Genomic DNA, 18,334 nt, shown 5'->3' on the forward strand with positions numbered 1-18,334 from the left:
ATCTAGCAGAAACTTATTTAAACAAGGGGTCCATGTTCTAGCCCCAGAAAGCAGGAGAACTTGGCAACTTTGGCCACATGGTTCTGGCTTTCGAGTCAACAATACAAGAAAGGCATTATGGAATCTCCCTTGTCACCTAAGAAAAGCCACTGAAGTCATGCATGTGTCGGAGGTGTGAAGTGGAAACTTAAGAGGTCTTCAGAAAGTCTGTTGGGGCTGGAGAGGTGGCTCAGCAATTAAGAGCACTGACTGCCCTTCCAGAGGTTGAGTTCAATTCCCAGCAACCACATGGTGGCTCACAACCATCTATAATGGGATCAGATGCCCTCTTCTGGTGTGTCTGAAGACAGCTACAGTGTACTCACATACACAAAATAAATCTTTAAAAAAAAGAAGGTTGGATGGTGGTGTTTTGCTGGGGCAAACACATGAGGGAACGTTTCGTTAGTGGGCATAGATGTGAAAGGCTAAGGCAGACTCGTGAAGGAAGGTTTCACTGAAGCAGACACAGAAGAGAGGGTGTTCTGCTAATGCAAGCATGTGAAAGGACACCTGAAGTGATGAAGGATTCGTTGCTAAGGACACACATGTATTGATCTGCCATATATTGTGTAGTTAAGCTGAATTTGTTGGGGCTCCACAGAGAGAAATGCACTAAGAACCTTCTGGTGGTGTGTGCAGTTTGTTGCCATTTCCAAGGACTCAGGCTGATTGGATGCACAGGCTGAGGCAAGACACATGCTGAAACAGGGCACATGGAGGACACGTAATGCATGGAGAGAGAAAGAGGATTCCATGGAGTGACAAGGCTGAGATGGGCTTGCTGGTACAGTTACTATGTATGCTTGTGGGTCTCGCATTTTTGCTGATCTTCACTTCCCTGAAAGAGGCACAGCAAGAGCTACTCCTGCTCACTTGAGGCTGAGGCTGTGTCTGCTAGGTCATGTCACTACTGTCACTAACCCAACTCTACTGAACTGAACTGCTGCTGTGTCCATGAAGTGTTCGTGAGTGGATCGAGTAAGTTGCTGCTGCCTGCCAAGCTATGAACTGAACTGAAGATTTCCAGTCAGCACAGATGGGAGTTGCTCCAAAGAACCTTCCTAAACAGGTCCACTTCCCTCCACCCCTATATCCTTTCCTTTCCACTACCTTTGGGTGGGTGGCAGGCTACAAGGGAGGTTAAAGCATTTAAGGTTTGAAAGAAAAGTTACAAAAGTGTCTCTGTATGGAGGCCTAGAGCGCTGAATGCATGAAGCTGTAATTAGTGGAGCCTGGATCGCCTTAGAGACCTGAGATGTTGGAGATGCCAGAGCTGGAGGATACTGCCAAAGAAAGCTGCTAACAGAGAATGGAACCAGCCCAAGGGAAAGAAGTTTGTGCAGTCCACAAAGCTGAAAGGAACTGCGGACCTAAACACTTTGACGCCAGACATGGAAGTATAGTGTTTGGAGGTTGCCTAGTTTTTCAGTCTTGCTTTGGCCAGGTATTTTCTCACTATGCTCCCTTATCTCCATTTTGGAATGGTAATGTATATTCTCTGCCATTGTATGTTGGAAGTATGTGATGTGATTTCTTCTTTTAAATTCACAGAGGGTCGCACTTAAGATATTGTGCAAGTCTCAGGAGAGACTTGGAAATTTGGATGTTTAAAGAGTGCTGATACTGTGATAGATTGTGGCCACTTTTAACATGGGATTAAATGTATTTTGCATTATGATAGGAGCCTATGGGAGCAGGGGAGTGGACTGTGGTGATCTGAATGAAAATAGCTTCAGTTGGACCATAACAAGGGGCACTATTAGGAGATGTGGCCTTGTTGCAAGAACTGTTTCACTTGAGAATGGTCTTTGAGGTTTCAGAAGCTCAAGTCAGTCCTAGTGGTTCACTTCCTCGTCCTTTTGCCTGACAATTCAGATGTAAAACTCTGGACTCCTTCTCCAGCACCAAGTCGGCCTGCACACTGCCAATATTCCCCCCTAATGGACTAGGACTCTAAAAATGTAAGCTAGCCCCAATTAAATGTTGTCCTTATTAAGAGTTGTCTTGGTCATGGTGCCTCTTCCCAGCGATAAAATCCCTACGCGACACAGCCTTTGTTGAACTGCTCTGTATTTGTCTGAGGGTGTGCTTTCGGCTTGTAGCCAGGCAATTTACAATTCTGTTCCAGCCCTCACTTGCTCCTTGTTCAGGAACTCAAATCATCGAAAAGTGGTAGAAGAGGGCTTTCCCAGTTCTTTTCTACTTAACACTGGGCATGCACAAAGCTCTATACATGCACATGACCAAGAGTTCCAAAAATATGCCATAGCTTTCCAGAGCTCTCAAAGGTGCTTATTCTCCTTTTACTTTCTATGATTACTGTCCAGCAATTTATTTTCTATTTTTTCTTTCTGCTGCCTGTAGTAACTGCAATTCCAAACCATTCCCATTGAGTATATCCTTTATATATTTTTTAAAATTAATAAAATATGTTTTGATCATGTTCATTCCCTCCACCAATTCCTCCCAGATCCCCAGCCTCCCTAGCCACCCAATTTTATTTTTAAAATGTTCAGGAAAGAGAAAACTTGGAAACAAGTAAGCTCTGCATCATTTCAAATAAGACAAGTTGTAGAAGCCATAATTCCCAGAACTCGGGGAAGTGAAAAGTCATTCTGCTTTCTCGAATGGCTACAAAAATCATGGTTTTCACATGTTCTAGGATTACGCAATTAGTTTTCAAAGTTACCACACAGCATTTTTTAAGGCAGTAGGAACACACACCAAGATAAAATGCCACGAAGCTCATTGCTCTTCCAAATGCTAACCCATTTTTCAAACTGAATACACTTTCTTTGTTGCTGCACTCATTTAGATAAAGTTCTGAGTTAAAAAAAAAAAGGTTAAGGATGAGAATGTTTCCCAGTGCTTTTGCTGCTTTTATAGATGATCATGTTTTGAAGGTGACTTCTCCACCATTGCTGACACATTATCAGTTGTTTTGTTTTAAAGACGAAAACAGAACCTGGGTTTTATATAAAACACTACCACTGAGTGGGCTACATCCTCTACTGATCTTTTATTTACTTTTTTGATTCGTTGGTTTTGTATTTGCTGAAGCCTAAAACTTGATGTAATCCTTCTGTGTTGCTCTGACAAGTACTTGGATTACAAGCATATGGTTGCATATCCAGCTTGAGCCTTCTCTAGGACAGTGGTGGGGGCTGGGGTCTCAGGTCTCCTATGCTGGCCTTGAACTCATTATGCAAACAAGGGTAGCCTTCAACTCCTGATCTTCCTGCCTCCATATCCCAAGGGCTAGCTTTATAGGCATGCATTTATCACACCAGTCTCTTGATCCTTTCAATTACTGAGGTCTTCAGTTAATTGTTCAAATAATTTAGAGTTAAGTTACTGAGTCAAGAAGAACCTAACTGGGCATGGTGACGCAGGGGAGGCAGGATTGCAATTTTGAGGTTAGTGTAAGCTATGTGAGCAAAAGCTCCCAGAAAGACAACTGTGCCTTCAATTGAACTTTCTGAAAGGCTGATTCACTGATGGTGCAAGAATTAACACTCCATGGAAATTTTCAAGAAGGAAATAACAAAAAGCTAAAACAGGTGAAGAAAATGCCATGCCATATACTTATACATATATATACATCATGTCTAATATCATTCTTATCACTGTAGTGATGAGAAAACTTGCAATAAGACTAAGCAAGCATTTTACAATGTTAAAGTAAACAATGTACTCCAAAAAGTGTCATAATCTTTCCGTAATGCTGTCAATATTGATCAGATGGCTTACAACTGTCTGCACTCTTTTACCTACAAAACCCATTCGGAAAGCAAGCCTAAAAAGAACCCAGACCACAGGAGAAAAAGCCTTTAGAGTCAATGTAGGCACTCAGTATTATTAATGATGGTGAACAGCTAAAAACAATTAAAATGTCTAAAAAGTATCTAAGAAATGATTGCGTGTATCTACTTAATGGTCTAATTTTATAGCTTCTTTAAAAGAACATTACATAAAATTTTATGAACTCAGTAAAATGTCTGTGACATCATATTATGTGATAGAAGCAGAATACAAAAGTTTTTAAGTCTGACACACAAACTAAAAATAGTTTTTCCTAGGATTTTGAAAGAAAACCATGAAGTGGATAGGTGCTGAGGTTAAGTGAAAAATATCAAAATATACTGCAAGAAATTTTTGAAATATATTTTAATTGTGTATATGAAGTAAAGTGTATATGTATAATCACAATAACTATAGGAAATTATGCTGAGACAAACAAGACAAAAGGAGTACTCAAAGGTGGTTCTTTACATGTATATAAATTTATGAGTCAAGATTAATTGATTTAAAATCCCACTTAAGGGGGTTGGGGATTTAGCTCAGTGGTAGAGCACTTGCCTAGCAAGCACAAGGCCCTGGGTTCAATCCCCAGCTCCGGAAAAAAAAAAGACAAAAAAAAAATAAAATCCCACTTAAGCAAGACAGGAAAAGAAAAGAAGCTAGACCAACAGTTTGGTGATGCCCACACTTTTAATCCCAGCACTATGGAGTGAGAGGCAGGGGGATGCTTGAGTTCTAGGTCACCCTCGTCTATATAATGAGTTCTCGGCTAGCCAAAACTAGATAGTGAGGCCCTGTCTCAAAAAATAAAATCCCAGCACATATTGTAGGCATGATAAATTGGAGAGTAAATTTTTATGGCTTGGTTGGTGTCCCATTTGCTGCATTGGGATTCTTGCCAAATCATAGATGGCCAATTCAGGTTCCTTATCCCCCACTGCTAGGAGTCTTAGCTAGGGTCACCCTTATAGATTCCTGGGAGCTTCCATTGGACTAAATTTCTAGCTCATCCCAGAGATATCTCCTTCCCAGACTGCAATTGTCTCTTCCAGAACTCTCTTCATCCTCCTCCCCCTGACATACCACTTGGGGTGGGGGAAGGACCCAGAGGCTGTATAACCCAAAGATCTAATATAGAATATGATTCCTGATGATATTCTGATATACTCATAGATTGGGACCGAGCCTAATTGTCGTAAGAGAGGCTTTCTCCAGCATCTGATTGAAACTGATAACCAATGTGGAAACCCACAGCCAAACATTAGGTAGAGTTTGGGAAATCCTGTAGAAGAAGGGGAGGAAGGATTGTAGGAACCAGGGGTAGGGGGTTGGGGATTTAGCTCAGTGGTAGAGCACTTGCCTAGGAATCGCAAGGCCCTGGGTTCAAAAAAAAAGAACCAAAAAAAAAAAAAAAGGAACCAGAGGTAGGTCAAAGATACAAGAAAACCCACAGAATATACTAACCTGGGCTCATAAGAGCTCACAGTGACCAAACAACCAACCAGTGAACCTGCATAGGAGAGATCTAGACCCTCTACATATATGTTACAGTTGTGTAGCTTTGTCTTCTTGTTTATGGGACTCCTAACAGTGGGAAGAGGGGTTATCTCTGATTTTGTTGCCTGCTTTAGGGATTCTTTTCCTCCAACTGGGTTGCCTAATCTAGCCTAGAGAGATGTCTCAGTGGTTAAGAGCACTGGCTGCTCTTCCAGAGGTCCTGAGTTCAATTCCCAGCAACCACGTGGTGGCTCACAACCATCTGTAATGAGATCTTTAAAAAAAAAAAAAGAACATTAGCACCCAGGAGGCAGAGGTAGATGGATTTCTGAGCTTAAGGCCAGCTTGGTCCACAGAGTGAGTTCCAGGACAGTCATAGCTACACAGGGAAACTCTGGCTTGAAAAACCAAACCTAATCTAGCCTAAATAGGTACCTAGTCTTACTACATGCTATGTTTGGTTGATCTCCATGGGAGGCCTGCCCTTTTCAGAAAAGAAACAGAGGAGGAATGAATGGGGACGTGGAGAGGTGTGGGAAAGAGTGGGAGAGAGAGGAGAAAAGGAAACATGCAGTTAAGACTTAAAAAAAAGTGTGTGTGTGTGTGTGTGTGTGTGTGTGTGTGTGTGTGTGTGTGTGTGTGTGTATGTGTGTGTTGGTTTGAATATGCTTGGCCCAGAGAGTGGTACTATTAAGAGATAAGGTTTTGATGGAGGAGGTGTGGCCCTATTGGAGAAAGTGCTTCACTGTGTGGGTGGGCTTTGAGACTCTCTTGCTACCTACCTGAGGACAGCCTTCTCCTGGTTGCCTTCAGAACAAGATGTAGAGCTCTCAGCTCCTCCAGCTCCATGTCTGCCTAGATGGTGCCATGCCTCCCACCATGATGATAATGGACTGAACCTCAGAACCTAGAAGCTAGCCCCAATTAAATGGTGTCCTTTATAAGAGTTGCCTTGGTCATGGTGTCTCTCCACAGCAATGAAAATCCTAAGACAATATCCCAATACTGCAAGCTAGGCACAATGAGGCTTGCCTGTAATCTCAGCATTTGGAATGCTAAAATCTGGGGGATGTGAAACTGAGGCCAGCCTTGCCTTGATGGTAGAGTGGGAACTTGTCAAAAGGTAGAATGGAAAAGGAGCGGTGGCTAGCCTCACTAGTCTCACTAATCATTTTTAAAAGTGGAAGACTGGATAAAATATCATTTTAAGAATAAAATCATGGGCCAGGAGAGAGTGGCTCATCACTTAAGAATACTTCCCACTCTTTCCGAGGGCTAGATTTCAGTTCTTAGTACCCACCTCCATTTATTGTGGCTCAGCTAACAACTGCCCTTGACTCCAGTTCCAAGGGTTGGCTACCTTCTTCTGGTCTCTTGGAGCAACCACACTCAAGTATTCCCCTCAGCATACAATTTTTAAAATTAAAATATATCATTTTAAAAATATAACAGCCCGATGGCTCCACTTGGGGTTGTAGCAAAAATTTAAGACACAAATGAAACTTATGGACTATTATGAGGGGTCCTAAAGTTTAAGAAGAAAGAAAAAAACCAGAAGTGGTGCAGAACACAGGCAATCTCAGCATTTGAGTGGTAGAAGCAAGAGCCCCATCCTAATCAGCTACAGTGAGTTTCAGAGCTTGTCTTCACTACGTGAAAACCTGGCTTTAAAAGAAAAAGGCTCTAACAGCTTTTTCCTCTTGTGGTCTGGGTTACTCTGGGTTATTTTTAGACTTGCTTTCCAAATAGATAACAGAGTGTAAGCAGTTCTACAGATCTAATAGTTTACACTAAAGGAACTGGTCAACATAACTTTAACAGGACATGCAGCATGTTCTCTGTCTCTCTTTCTCTGTGTCTGTCTCTGTCTCTTTCTCTGTCTCTGTCTGCCTACATCTCTTTTTTTAAATAGGATCTGTGCACTACAGACTAGCCTCAAACTAGCTATGTAAACTTCTAACCTTTCTGTCTCTATCTCACAGTGCCAGGATTAGGGGTAGTCACCGGCCCCTACATTTTCTATTTTAATTCTTTTTTTATTTTCTTTCCTTTGAAAGTGGCACTCTTCTCTGTTTATTTGTATGTTTTGTGACTTTTTGTTGAAAGTAGGGGCCGGTGACTACCCCTAATCCTGGCACTGTGAGATAGAGACAGAAAAGTTAGAAGTTTAATGTTATCCTTGTTTACATAGCTAGTTTGAGGCTAGTCTGTAGTGCACAGATCCTATTTAAAAAAAGAGATGTAAGCAGACAGAGACAGAGAAAGAGACAGAGACAGACACAGAGAAATAGAGACAGAGAACATGCTGCATGTCCTTCAGATCCTCTTCCTCACTTTCTTTAGTAATGGCTAATTATTGTTTATCGTTGCAGGTAATCTTTAAGCCAAAAATCAGCATGTAATAGAAACATACACTTAGATCTTTTCTAGATGAACCTGAGGTTTTTCCTGGGCATATGACCTTACTCTCACATTTCCCCCATATTTGCTGTCTCCTTTTTAAAAATGTTCTACAGGACTTGTAGCTCTCTCAGTCTTACAGTTAGGGATAATGATTATTTAGTAAAGTGGTTGTAGGTTCACATCTAAGATCTACCATTCTACTAACCCTGAGTCACTGGCTAGGTTTCTAGCATCAGGTACAACATCCCTCTTGTTTAGCCTGCCTTAAGTTCAATTAGAGAGAGGTTGGTTACTGCCAAGATATGGATGTCACTACTGCATCCTTAGGGTTACATGCATGCTGATCTTTGTTGTGGTCCATAGGCATTATAGATAGGGAGAACTATTGATCCTATTTCCTCCTTTGCAAGCTAACATGGTACCTTAGGGTACCATGACGAGGCTTTCTGGTTAGTTCCAGCTCAAAGCCTCCAGGCCCTTTGTCTAAAGTGCACAGTGTCTTAAGCAATAGGACTTAACTTAAACCTCTGAGAGTAGCTCCAGCGACCAAATAGACCTCAATTTAGGTAAAGGTATGCTCTAACAGATATCTGCTGCTTCCAATTTAAAGTGTAGAAGTAGATAGCTATTGTCACATGTCCCTGAATAGCTGAAAGACCTCCTCCTCAAAAGTAACTTCTATAAGATTTGAAGGTTCAGGAATCTTTTTATTTCATTCAGTTCCTTTTTCTCTTTTGGGTAGCGTCCATTAAAAACTGAATCACGGGAGAGAAAGGGAGAGAGGATCTGGAAGCAGTTAGAGTGAGTAGTGCAGGGTAAGTGTGATCAAAATACATTGTGTGCATGTGTGAAAATTCATAGACTATAAATATACGTTTCTTTACTCCATCCACGTTAGCATGCCTATTGTTATTGTCCTTATATGGATTCAAAATATAAATAGCTGTTTTCTTTGAACCTGGGGGGATGGAAGATGCTAAGGAACCAAGAAAGTGGTTTAAAAGAGCCCAAGGCCTGCCGTGAAGCTCTGAATGCTTACTGATATCATCATTACTGTGGAAATTAGAGCCCTGAGTACTACAACCAAAATTTCTGTTCTTTTGGACTAGGACCATGAGACTACAAATCAATAAGATTCTCAAATGATTCCAATGCACAGCTATGTTAGAAATAAACAAGCCAGATACCATTTCAGGCTCCACGTAGCAATGACATTTGTATGAATCTACAGATTCCTTGTTATTTGGGGAATCCAATTTTAAGCCAATATTATTTTCCCACACATTAGGTTCTCCAAAATTCCTAACAGGATCAATAAGAGCTCTCAGTTATTGACCAGCAGCTACACGCCAGACACCAGTCTAAATGATTTGTATATAGTCTGATCTGCATGGATTTATTCCACATAACCTTATGAAGTATATTATACTCTATAGTTCACAGAAGAGAATCATGGAAGCTCAACGTGTTCAAGTCCCATTGCTAACATCCCACAGCTAATAAACAAAACTCAAATGTGAGACAGACAAAAGACTCCAAAAACCTTGGCTTCTGCGATGGTTAGTATGTTCAATTTTATAGGATTAGAAAAATGCAAGAGAGAAGCTTCAGAACATACTTGGAAAGTATTAACTAGATTAGGTTAGTATCTAAGAATATCTGTGAGGAATTATTGAGATTAGAAAAACTGAGTTGGAAGACTCACTCTAAACATGGACAGCATCACTGCATGGGCTTGAGTCTGATACTTTGAAAGAACTTGAACTCTGTATTCATGTACATTTCTTTCTGCTTCCTGTGGATACAATGTGACCAGGTGCCTCAAGCTCTGGCTATCATTCATTCCACCCCCACCATGATGATGTGGACTGTCAAATGGTGAGAGACTAAACCTTCTTGTCAGGTGTTTTGTCACAGTAATGACAAACATTGACTAAAACATCTAATGAGCCACAATAGCCAAGAAAAGGCCAATATAAAATGAGGGTTTAAATGTATTATTCTATAAACAAATTTGCATATACTCTGATTTGCATGGATTGTTTAATTTATTCCTCTAACCTTATGAGGTATATTATACTCTATAATTTGAGAAACAACTTCTAGAAACAAATGTCATTCTTTGGCCTTAGACTTTCCCCACTGAACATAAACTATTCAGAGTAATGCCTAGAGCTGAACACCAAGCAATCCTGTAGGGAAGTCTTGGGTTTTATGAGCTCCAGAATTATTTTCCATCGCTCTTAGTGTCCTAGTTACTTTTCTATCCCTGTATAAGATACCATGACCAAGGTAACTTATAGGAAGAAAATGTCTACTTGGGGCTCTCATCTACTGACTGCTTGTTCACTGTCATGTTCCACACCATGGTTATAGATTGACCCTCTGAGTTGTAAGCCCTAAGTGGCACACCTCCTCTCACAAGGCCATATTTGTTGGAGTTTGAGTCTCAGCTCTCGTCCAAACAGACCACACCAAACCAACATGGTTCCATGTGGAAAGATTTAATGAGAGAAGAGTAAAATAGGAGAGGAATAGAGGCCAGCCATGAGCATGTGAAGGGAAGGGGGAAGGGGAATGGGGAGAGAAGGGACGAAGGGGATGAGGGCAAGAGAACAGAGAAGAGAAGAGAGGAGAAGAGAGTGGAGGGGGCAAGCAGCCCCTTATATAGTGTCAGGTAAAACTGGCTGTTGCAGGTAGCTGTGGGGTGAAGCTTAGACAGAATACTAACAGTATTTCTTACTCTCAAACATTTCCACAAACTGGGAAGCAGGAATTTAAATACATGAGCCCAAGATGGAGAGCAGGGGAGGGGGTAATTCTCAGTCAAACCACAACACCTAGGTAACTGCTACCCACTATGAGCAAATGTATGTAGTTGCCTTTCAAAGTCACATTACTGGAAATTTGGGCCCTCTGTATGTATATTCGATGCAAAATCTAACATTCTAACTCTGCATTCCATCCTCACTGACTTGTACAAATTTTTCCAGTAAAACAGGATATACAACGCAAGGCCAGTAGGACATAGCGCACATTGCTATGGCAGCTTCTAGAGCAAGTATTCCTTTCCCAAAGTAGACTTCCACCAAGACCCAAAGACTTTTGTCTCCAAACCATCAAGCTGTATCAGTCCCAGATGCTGAAGCACTGCCACTTCCTCCTCACACTAACATAAATCTCAGCTTAGAAAATGACAAATGCAAAAAGAACAGTGGCCACAATAAGCCAATGAAGTCTCAAAATCAGTCTCCTGCCTCCTTTAATCATTTCTGTAGATATAGCCAACTCATGGTCTGCAGCTTGTAAGTACCCACAGGGTAGCTATGAGTCAAGCAGAAATACAAAATTGTGAATTTGCTTAATTGTTTTCAATTCAGTTGTGCATTTTGTAGATGACAATGTTGAATTACAATGTAAAAAAGGTTGGACATATCTGCTACAGCAATAGTCAAAGAGTATCTAGGAAGATTCTGGAGTTGCCAGGGAAATAGCAGCTAAGTAAAAGAGCTATCATAAGTCACACATCAAGATGTCACAGCCAAAAGCTATCAGGGAGACCATAGATGCCCACAGGCATCCAGCAGTGCCAGGAAGTCCTTCTTTCTTTGCTTGTAAGTTATGCTACATGCCCATTTCTTCCAGGGCACTAGTTAACGTTTCTGGTGACTTTCAGAAGAAGGCAGAAACAATGATAGTGAACCATTCTCAGCTCTCTTCGTTGGTGGTGAGGTTAATGGGCACAATGCCAAGTCATCCTAACAGAAATGAATTACATATCACATTCATCCAACTCTTTAATAAATAATAGAGAGAAATAAATTAGATTTTGATATTAACAATAACTTTTACATTGCTAACATTTATTGAGGCACTGTGCATACCTTTCTTCAAATATCTCACCCTCCCTATCAGGGTTAATCTTCATTATCAACGTGATAGGATTTAGAATAGTGCAGTGGGCACACCTGGATTTCACTGAGTCTCCAACGAGGTTCACCTGAGGATAGATAGAAGCCCCCCCCACTCCCAAGTATGTACAGCAACATTCAGTGATCTAGTGTCCTGGCCTAAATAAAAATGAGGAATGCAGAGAACCAAATGAACACAGGTGAAGTGGAAATTTCTGGTTTCTTTGGTAACCATGTTTTGCTGGGTCATACAGATGAAAGGATATTTTGCTGAAGCAGACACAGGTGAGAAGATGTTTTGCTAAAGCAGACAGGTGATGTCTAGACAGAATATAAATATGACCGCAGACAGTGGGACAAGGTTAGTACTTTGGTTCACCTTGCACTGTATTGTTGACCTTCGCTTACTATGACTTCGTAAAGAGTAACTCAACAAAGAACTTCTCCTGATATGCCAGCAGCTTTTGCCACTTCCACAGTCTCGAGCCAATGGAGAGAGGCCTCACAGTTCAGGTTTATTCTGGACCAAGCTGCCCCTGTTGCTTCATGTGTGGCGTCTGTTGAGTGCACTGAACTACAGAGGCTGATTTGGGTGTGGTGGTTTGCTACACTATCCTGACAAAGAAAATTGGAATTGCCCCAAAGAACAATTTCTAAACAGATCTACTTCCCGCATATTAATAACCTTTAAGTTACTTAAGGGTGGTGGGCTAGAAGGGAGGTTAAAGTATTTAAGAACCATTATTAAAAGTCAGTTTTGAAAAATCCATGACTAAACAGCAGCATTCTCTTCTCCTCTCCCTCTCCCTTCCCCCTGCTTCTCTCCCCCTGCCCCTCCCCCCTCTCTCTCTCTCTGCCTAATTGTTGCTGCAATTTTTACTATTGCTATGAGTCCCCTGTCTCAAAGACTGTACGTCCTCAAACACTGGGCCAAAATAAGCCCTGCTTTCCTTAACTTGGTCACAGCAATAAAAAATTAATTCATGTGTCCATTCTACAGATGAAAAATTATATTCAAAGAGGTGAGATTGGTTGCCCAAGTAACACACCAAATAACCTGAGATCTTCAAGTCAATCTTAGGCTGTTTATCACCAGAGCTATTGATAAGTTTAGTAAGTCATGCTCTTAGAGCAGGACAGACCTATATATGTAGGATGAAATCCAATCATATTGGAAATAACTCAAATATAAATACCTATCTCACTAGGTACACAAGAACATTTAATGAAAATACCCCAATGGTATTAACACAAAGGTTTCTATAACACTAATGAAAATAGTAAAAACTATAAAGCAGGTGAATCCTCAAAAGTAGCTAAATAGAAAATAAATTATAACTATATCAAAATCTATGTAAATGAAATATAAGAATGAGAACATTTATTATTATCATTTAGTAAACACGGGTTCAGCATCACTGTATGCCTAGCATTCCTTTATGTGTTAATGAATAACAGTGAATGAAACAATGTCCTTGCTGTCTTCTGAAACTTAGGAATTGTAACAATATGGAAACTTTCTTATATAAAATTTTAAGTGAAAAAAAATATAAAATGTTACTATTTGACCCTACTCAAAAAAATTTGTATACACATTTAATTTGAAACAGGACTTACACAGCCCAGGCTGGATTCAAAGTTGGTATGCAGCGAAGGGTAAATCTGAACTTCTGCTGTTCCACTCCCGCCTTACAAATGCTGAGATTCTAGGTGTGTGCAACCACACGCCATTTTTTTTGCAGTGCTGTAAATCAAATCTGGAGTTTCTGCCATACCTGACAAGTACTCTCCAAACTGAGACATATCCCTAAAATTTATTATTTATTATGAAGTAATTTCCATGCAAAGAAAATGGATATACGAGCCAGTCATGGTTATATATGCCTGCAATCCCAGCACTTATGAAGCTGAAACAGGACAATCAAGGGTTCAAAGCCAGGAACTAGAGAGGGTGATGGTTCAGCAGTTAAGACCATGCCCCGTTCTTGAGAAGGACCCCAGGACCTGTGTCAGGAATGCTCACAACTGCCTCCAGCTGCAGATTATCTGGCTCTCTGGCCCCTTACAGCACCATACTCACACACCCATATCTAAATACAGACATACAGAAATATGTAAGTAAATATATAAATAAAAATAAAATGAACCTTTAAAAGAGTAGTTCACCTCCAGCCTGAAACACACAGTGAGACCTTGTCTCAAGAAAAGAAAGAGAATAAAATTTTAAAGAAAATAGAAGTATATAAGAAAATATTCAAAGGTTAATATACCAGGATGGCCACTATGCTGCTAACTATGCATGGATAGTATCATCAGTAATTGCATCCTTTATATATTAATATATCATTCAAATTAGCTGCAATGAGGTTTAATAATAATGTTCTATGTTTTAATCCTGGGGATTATAAATGTAACAGCACACATCATGTCTTTTCAATAACAGTGTATCACTCATAACAGCTTATGGTTCAGGGTCCTCATACTCCCTTTTTATAAACACAGAGTCTCACTCTCTAGCCTTGGCTGCCCTGGAGCTCACTATGTAGACAAAGCTTGCATTGAACGCAAAGAACTCCATGTGCTTCTGTTCTGGATGCTGAAATTAAGGGTACGCACCACCATGGTCAACCTAGCAAATACTTTATACAGAACTTTTAACTCAAGAGCCAAGCAGACTTTTTCAATCTAGTCAGAAAGTCTGTATCTTACATTTTGAGAGCTATTGGTCCCTGTTACTATCCAAAGCCGCTCTGCCAAACAAAACACCCATTAGATAAAGGGTGCCTAAGTCCCAATAACACTTCATACAAAAGAGATAGGGAAATGCATTTGGCACAAGAGCCATAGTTTGCTGGTCCTTTCTTCCCTTTTTTAATTTTTTTTTTACTTTAATCAGAATAAAAATAAGCACAAAGGTCCTTCTACTTCCACTGTTCAATCTCTTCTGCAATGACTTCCAGAGGGAGATTAGCCCTATTTTGCAGAAGAATGAGACTCCAAGAAGGGAAATACATTGTCCAACATTATATGATTAACTTAGATGATTTAAAGGAAACTCTGCCTTCAGCCTAACCAATGGCCCCAGTGGAGCCATCTTCAATGCTTCTGTAAGAGAGAGACGATAATATATGGGATGTTTTCTTAACACTCTTAAGCAGTCTCATTAGACAGGAAGTGATGAGGAGATAGATCCCTATGCTGCTTTTGTATCCAAAATGGAAGGAATTCAGGTAGGGACTGAAGGCTTCTAAGAGTTGTACGCACACATGCTCCTGAAGACTTACCAATATTAATCTCATCGTCGGTCAGCGTGTCTCCAATGAAATCAAACTGAAACGACTGGAGTGTCTGGGAAAATTTCTGAACCGCAGAAGAGTAACCTGCAAAGGAAGAGGACAGTAGAGATGGTCAGCCCAGCTATCCTCTCAGCAAGTCCCTCCTCCCAGTTACACCACACAGGGGAAACATGAAGGGACATCATCGCACAAGCGGCAGCAGCTCTGCCAGGAAGTTAGGGGATTATAATCAGTATTTCAGAAGACAAAGGACACAGCCATTTAAAGGAGTAGAACTTTTTGCAGTTATTTTCAGTCCCAGTTCCTCTCCTCTTTTACTTGAAACAAAGGTAAGGGTTGCAGCAGCTTCTCTAGCTGCACTCCTTTTTATAGTGGTCTAAGGAGGAAACACCAGAACTCGAAGATTGTTTTTTCTTTTTTTACTTTTTGTTTTTGTTTTTTTTTTTGTTTTATTTTAATTTTGAGGCAGGTTTTACATGACATATTCACTGATCTCTAGAGGGAACTTAAGAGGTCTCCCCATCATGTGCTCACAACATTGGCCTGTTAACAAAGGGAGCTACCAGCGTGACGCTTACAATGACCCAGGAATAAGTAGTGGGAAAACACAGATCCCAACTGGGAGGGACTCAAAATGATAAGTGGCCAGGTGGTGGACAAGCTGTTGTCAGTGGACAGTTGCTATGGCCACAGCAGAATCACTGCTGGAAAAGAGGCTAGAGATTCAGGCTCTGCTGGGTCTTAACGCCTGCTATTTCTGCTTGGTATATTCAGACCCATCTTCCTCTAAGAACATTTTGCTCCGCCACCAGTACATTAAACCTGCTTTGTCCCACATTAGTCAGCTTTTATCTCTGCCCCATGGCACACATGGTACACTAGGTGCCTTTGCTTTTACCATTCAGTTACCAAAAAAAGGGGTGGGGGGTTAAGAATATCTCACCTGAACTCTTTTAGATGTCAGATTTTATTGTTATTTATTTTTACTTATTCACTTTACATCCCTATCACTGCCCCCTCCCAATCACCCCCTCCCACAATCCTTCCCCACATTCCCCCCTTCTCCTTCTCCTCTGAGAGGGTGGAGGCCCTCCTAGGTATCACCCCACCCTGGCATATCAAGTCTCTGTGAGGCTAGGCACTTCCTCTCCCACAGGGGCCAGACAAGGCAGCCCAGCTAGAGAAACATATCCCACAGACAGGCAACAGCTTTTGGGATAACCCCCATTACAGTTGTTTGGGACCCACACGAAGGTCAAACTGCACATCTGCTACATATGAAAGGGAGTTAGGTCCAGCCCTTGTGTAATCTTTAGTTGGTGGTTCAGTCTCTGAGAGCCCCAAGAGTCTAAGTTAGTTGACTCTGTTGGTCTTCTTCTGGAGTTCCTATCCCTTTAGAGGTCTCAATACTTCCTCTTGTTCTTTGATAAAAGTTCCCAAGCTCCATTCACTGTTTCTCTGTGGTATCTACATCTGAGTCAGCTGCTGGGTGAAGCCTCTAAAAGGCAGCCTTGTTAGACTCCTGTTTATAAACATAACAGAGTATCATTAATTGTGTCAGAGACTGGTGCTTGCTCGTGGGAAGGGCCTCAAGTTGGGCCAGTTATTGGTTCACCATTCCCCCCAATCTCTGGCTCCATCTAAGATCCCTGCATTTCTTGTAGACAGAAAAAATTTTGAGTTGAAAGTTTTGTGGGTGGGTTGGTATCTCTAGCGCACCAGAAGAGTGATGAGAAAAAGGTACATTCTTTTGTGTTTGGTTGAAATATTCTATAGATAGATGTTAGGTCCATTTGATTGAGAATGTCTGTTTTGTTATTTCTCTGTTTAGTGTTTGTCTGTGTGACCTGTCAATTGGTCTGAGTGGGGTGTTAAAAGTCTCCCACTATTAATGTGTGGGGTGCAATATGTGATTTAAGCTTTAGCAATGTTTCTTTTACAAATGTGGGTGCCCTTGTATTTGGGGCATAGGTGTTCAGATTCAGGTATCATCTTTGATGAGTATGAAGTGTCCTTCTCTATTGATCAATTTTTCTTGAAAGTCTATTTTACTAGACACTAGAATGGCTACTCCATCTTTCTTTTTGGGCCCCTTTGCTTGGAAAAGTTTTCTAGCCCTTCACGCTGAGGTAACATCTATCTTTACTGCAGAGGTGCATTTCTTGTATGCAGCAGAATAATTAATCCTGTTTTCGCATACAGCTAGCCTGTGTCTTTTTATTGGGGAATTGAGTTTACTCTTGTTAAAATATTAGTGATCAGTGATTGTTAATTCCTGTTATTTTGATGTTGGTGTTTGTGTGTGTGTGTGTGTGTGTGTGTGTGTGTGTGTGTGTGTGTGTGTTCGTGAGTGGTGAGTGCATGTGCACTCACAAGCACCACGCACTAGTGATGTTTATGCTGGTATTGAATTACTTATTTTCTGTGGGGTTTTTTTTGGGGGGGACAGGGTGGATTTAGTTAACCTCCTTTGGTTGGAGTTTTTCTTCTAGTATTTTCTGCAGGACTAGATTTGTGGATAGTTTGAATTGGATTTGTCTTGAAATATGTTGTTTTCTCCCTCTATAGTTATTGAGAGTTGGGGGATGGTGAGCATCCGTGGTTTTTAAGAGGTTGCAAGATATCAGTCCAGACCCTTCTAGTGTTTAGAGCCTCTGTTGAGAAGTCAGGTGTAATTCTGATAGGTCTGCCTTTTTATGCTACCAGGCCATTTTCTTTGCTGCTTTTAATATTCTTTGTTCTCAAGCAGGAGGATTTTCTTTTCTGGCCCAGCCTAATTGGTGTTTTATAAGCTTCTTGTATATTTATAAGCATCTCCTTCTTTAGGTTGGGAAAGTTTTCATCTATGTTTTGTTGAGAATATTTTCTGGCCCTTGGAGCTGGGACTCTTCCTCTTCTATTCCTGTTCTTCTTCATTTTGTCTTTTCATAGTGTCCCAGATTTTCTGGATGATATGTGTCAGAAATTTTTAGACTTAACATTTTCTTCGATGTATCAATTTCTACTGTATCTTCTATGCCTGAGATTGTCTCTTCCATCTTCCGAATCTGTTGGTGATGCTTGAATCTGTTGTTACTGTTCTCTTCCATGGGTTTTCCATCTCCATGATCCCCTCAGTTTGTGTTTTCTTTATAGCTTCTATTTCTACTTTCAGGCCTTGCACAGTTTTATTTCCTTCACCTCTTTAGTTGTATTTCTCTGCATCTGTATATATTTCCAGGATTTATTTGTTTCCTCTTTAAAGACCTCTACCTGTTTGATTGTATTTTTTCCTTGTTTCTTCAAGAAATTTATTCATTTCGTCTTTAAAGGCTTCTATCTTTTTTTCATACATTTTTAATTGGGTATTTTTTATTTACATTTCAAATGTTGTCCCCTTTCCCA

General features: G+C 40.7%; 1 protein-coding gene across 4 annotated transcripts in view; it reads right to left on the reverse strand.

Annotated features, from left to right (window-relative positions):
* Positions 1-18,334, reverse strand: part of Ophn1 (oligophrenin 1) — a 396,257-nt gene that overhangs the window by 256,408 nt on the left and 121,515 nt on the right. For all 4 annotated transcript variants that reach the window (XM_087599762.1, NM_001107848.2, NM_001434037.1 and 1 more), the window contains 1 exon segment: positions 14,939-15,034. In XM_087599762.1, the coding sequence (XP_087455888.1) occupies positions 14,939-15,034 (96 nt within the window).

This window comes from Rattus norvegicus, chromosome X (genome assembly GCF_021556685.1).
Source record: "Rattus norvegicus strain SHRSP/BbbUtx chromosome X, alternate assembly SHRSP_T2T, whole genome shotgun sequence".
NCBI classification, from domain to species: Eukaryota; Metazoa; Chordata; class Mammalia; order Rodentia; family Muridae; genus Rattus; species Rattus norvegicus.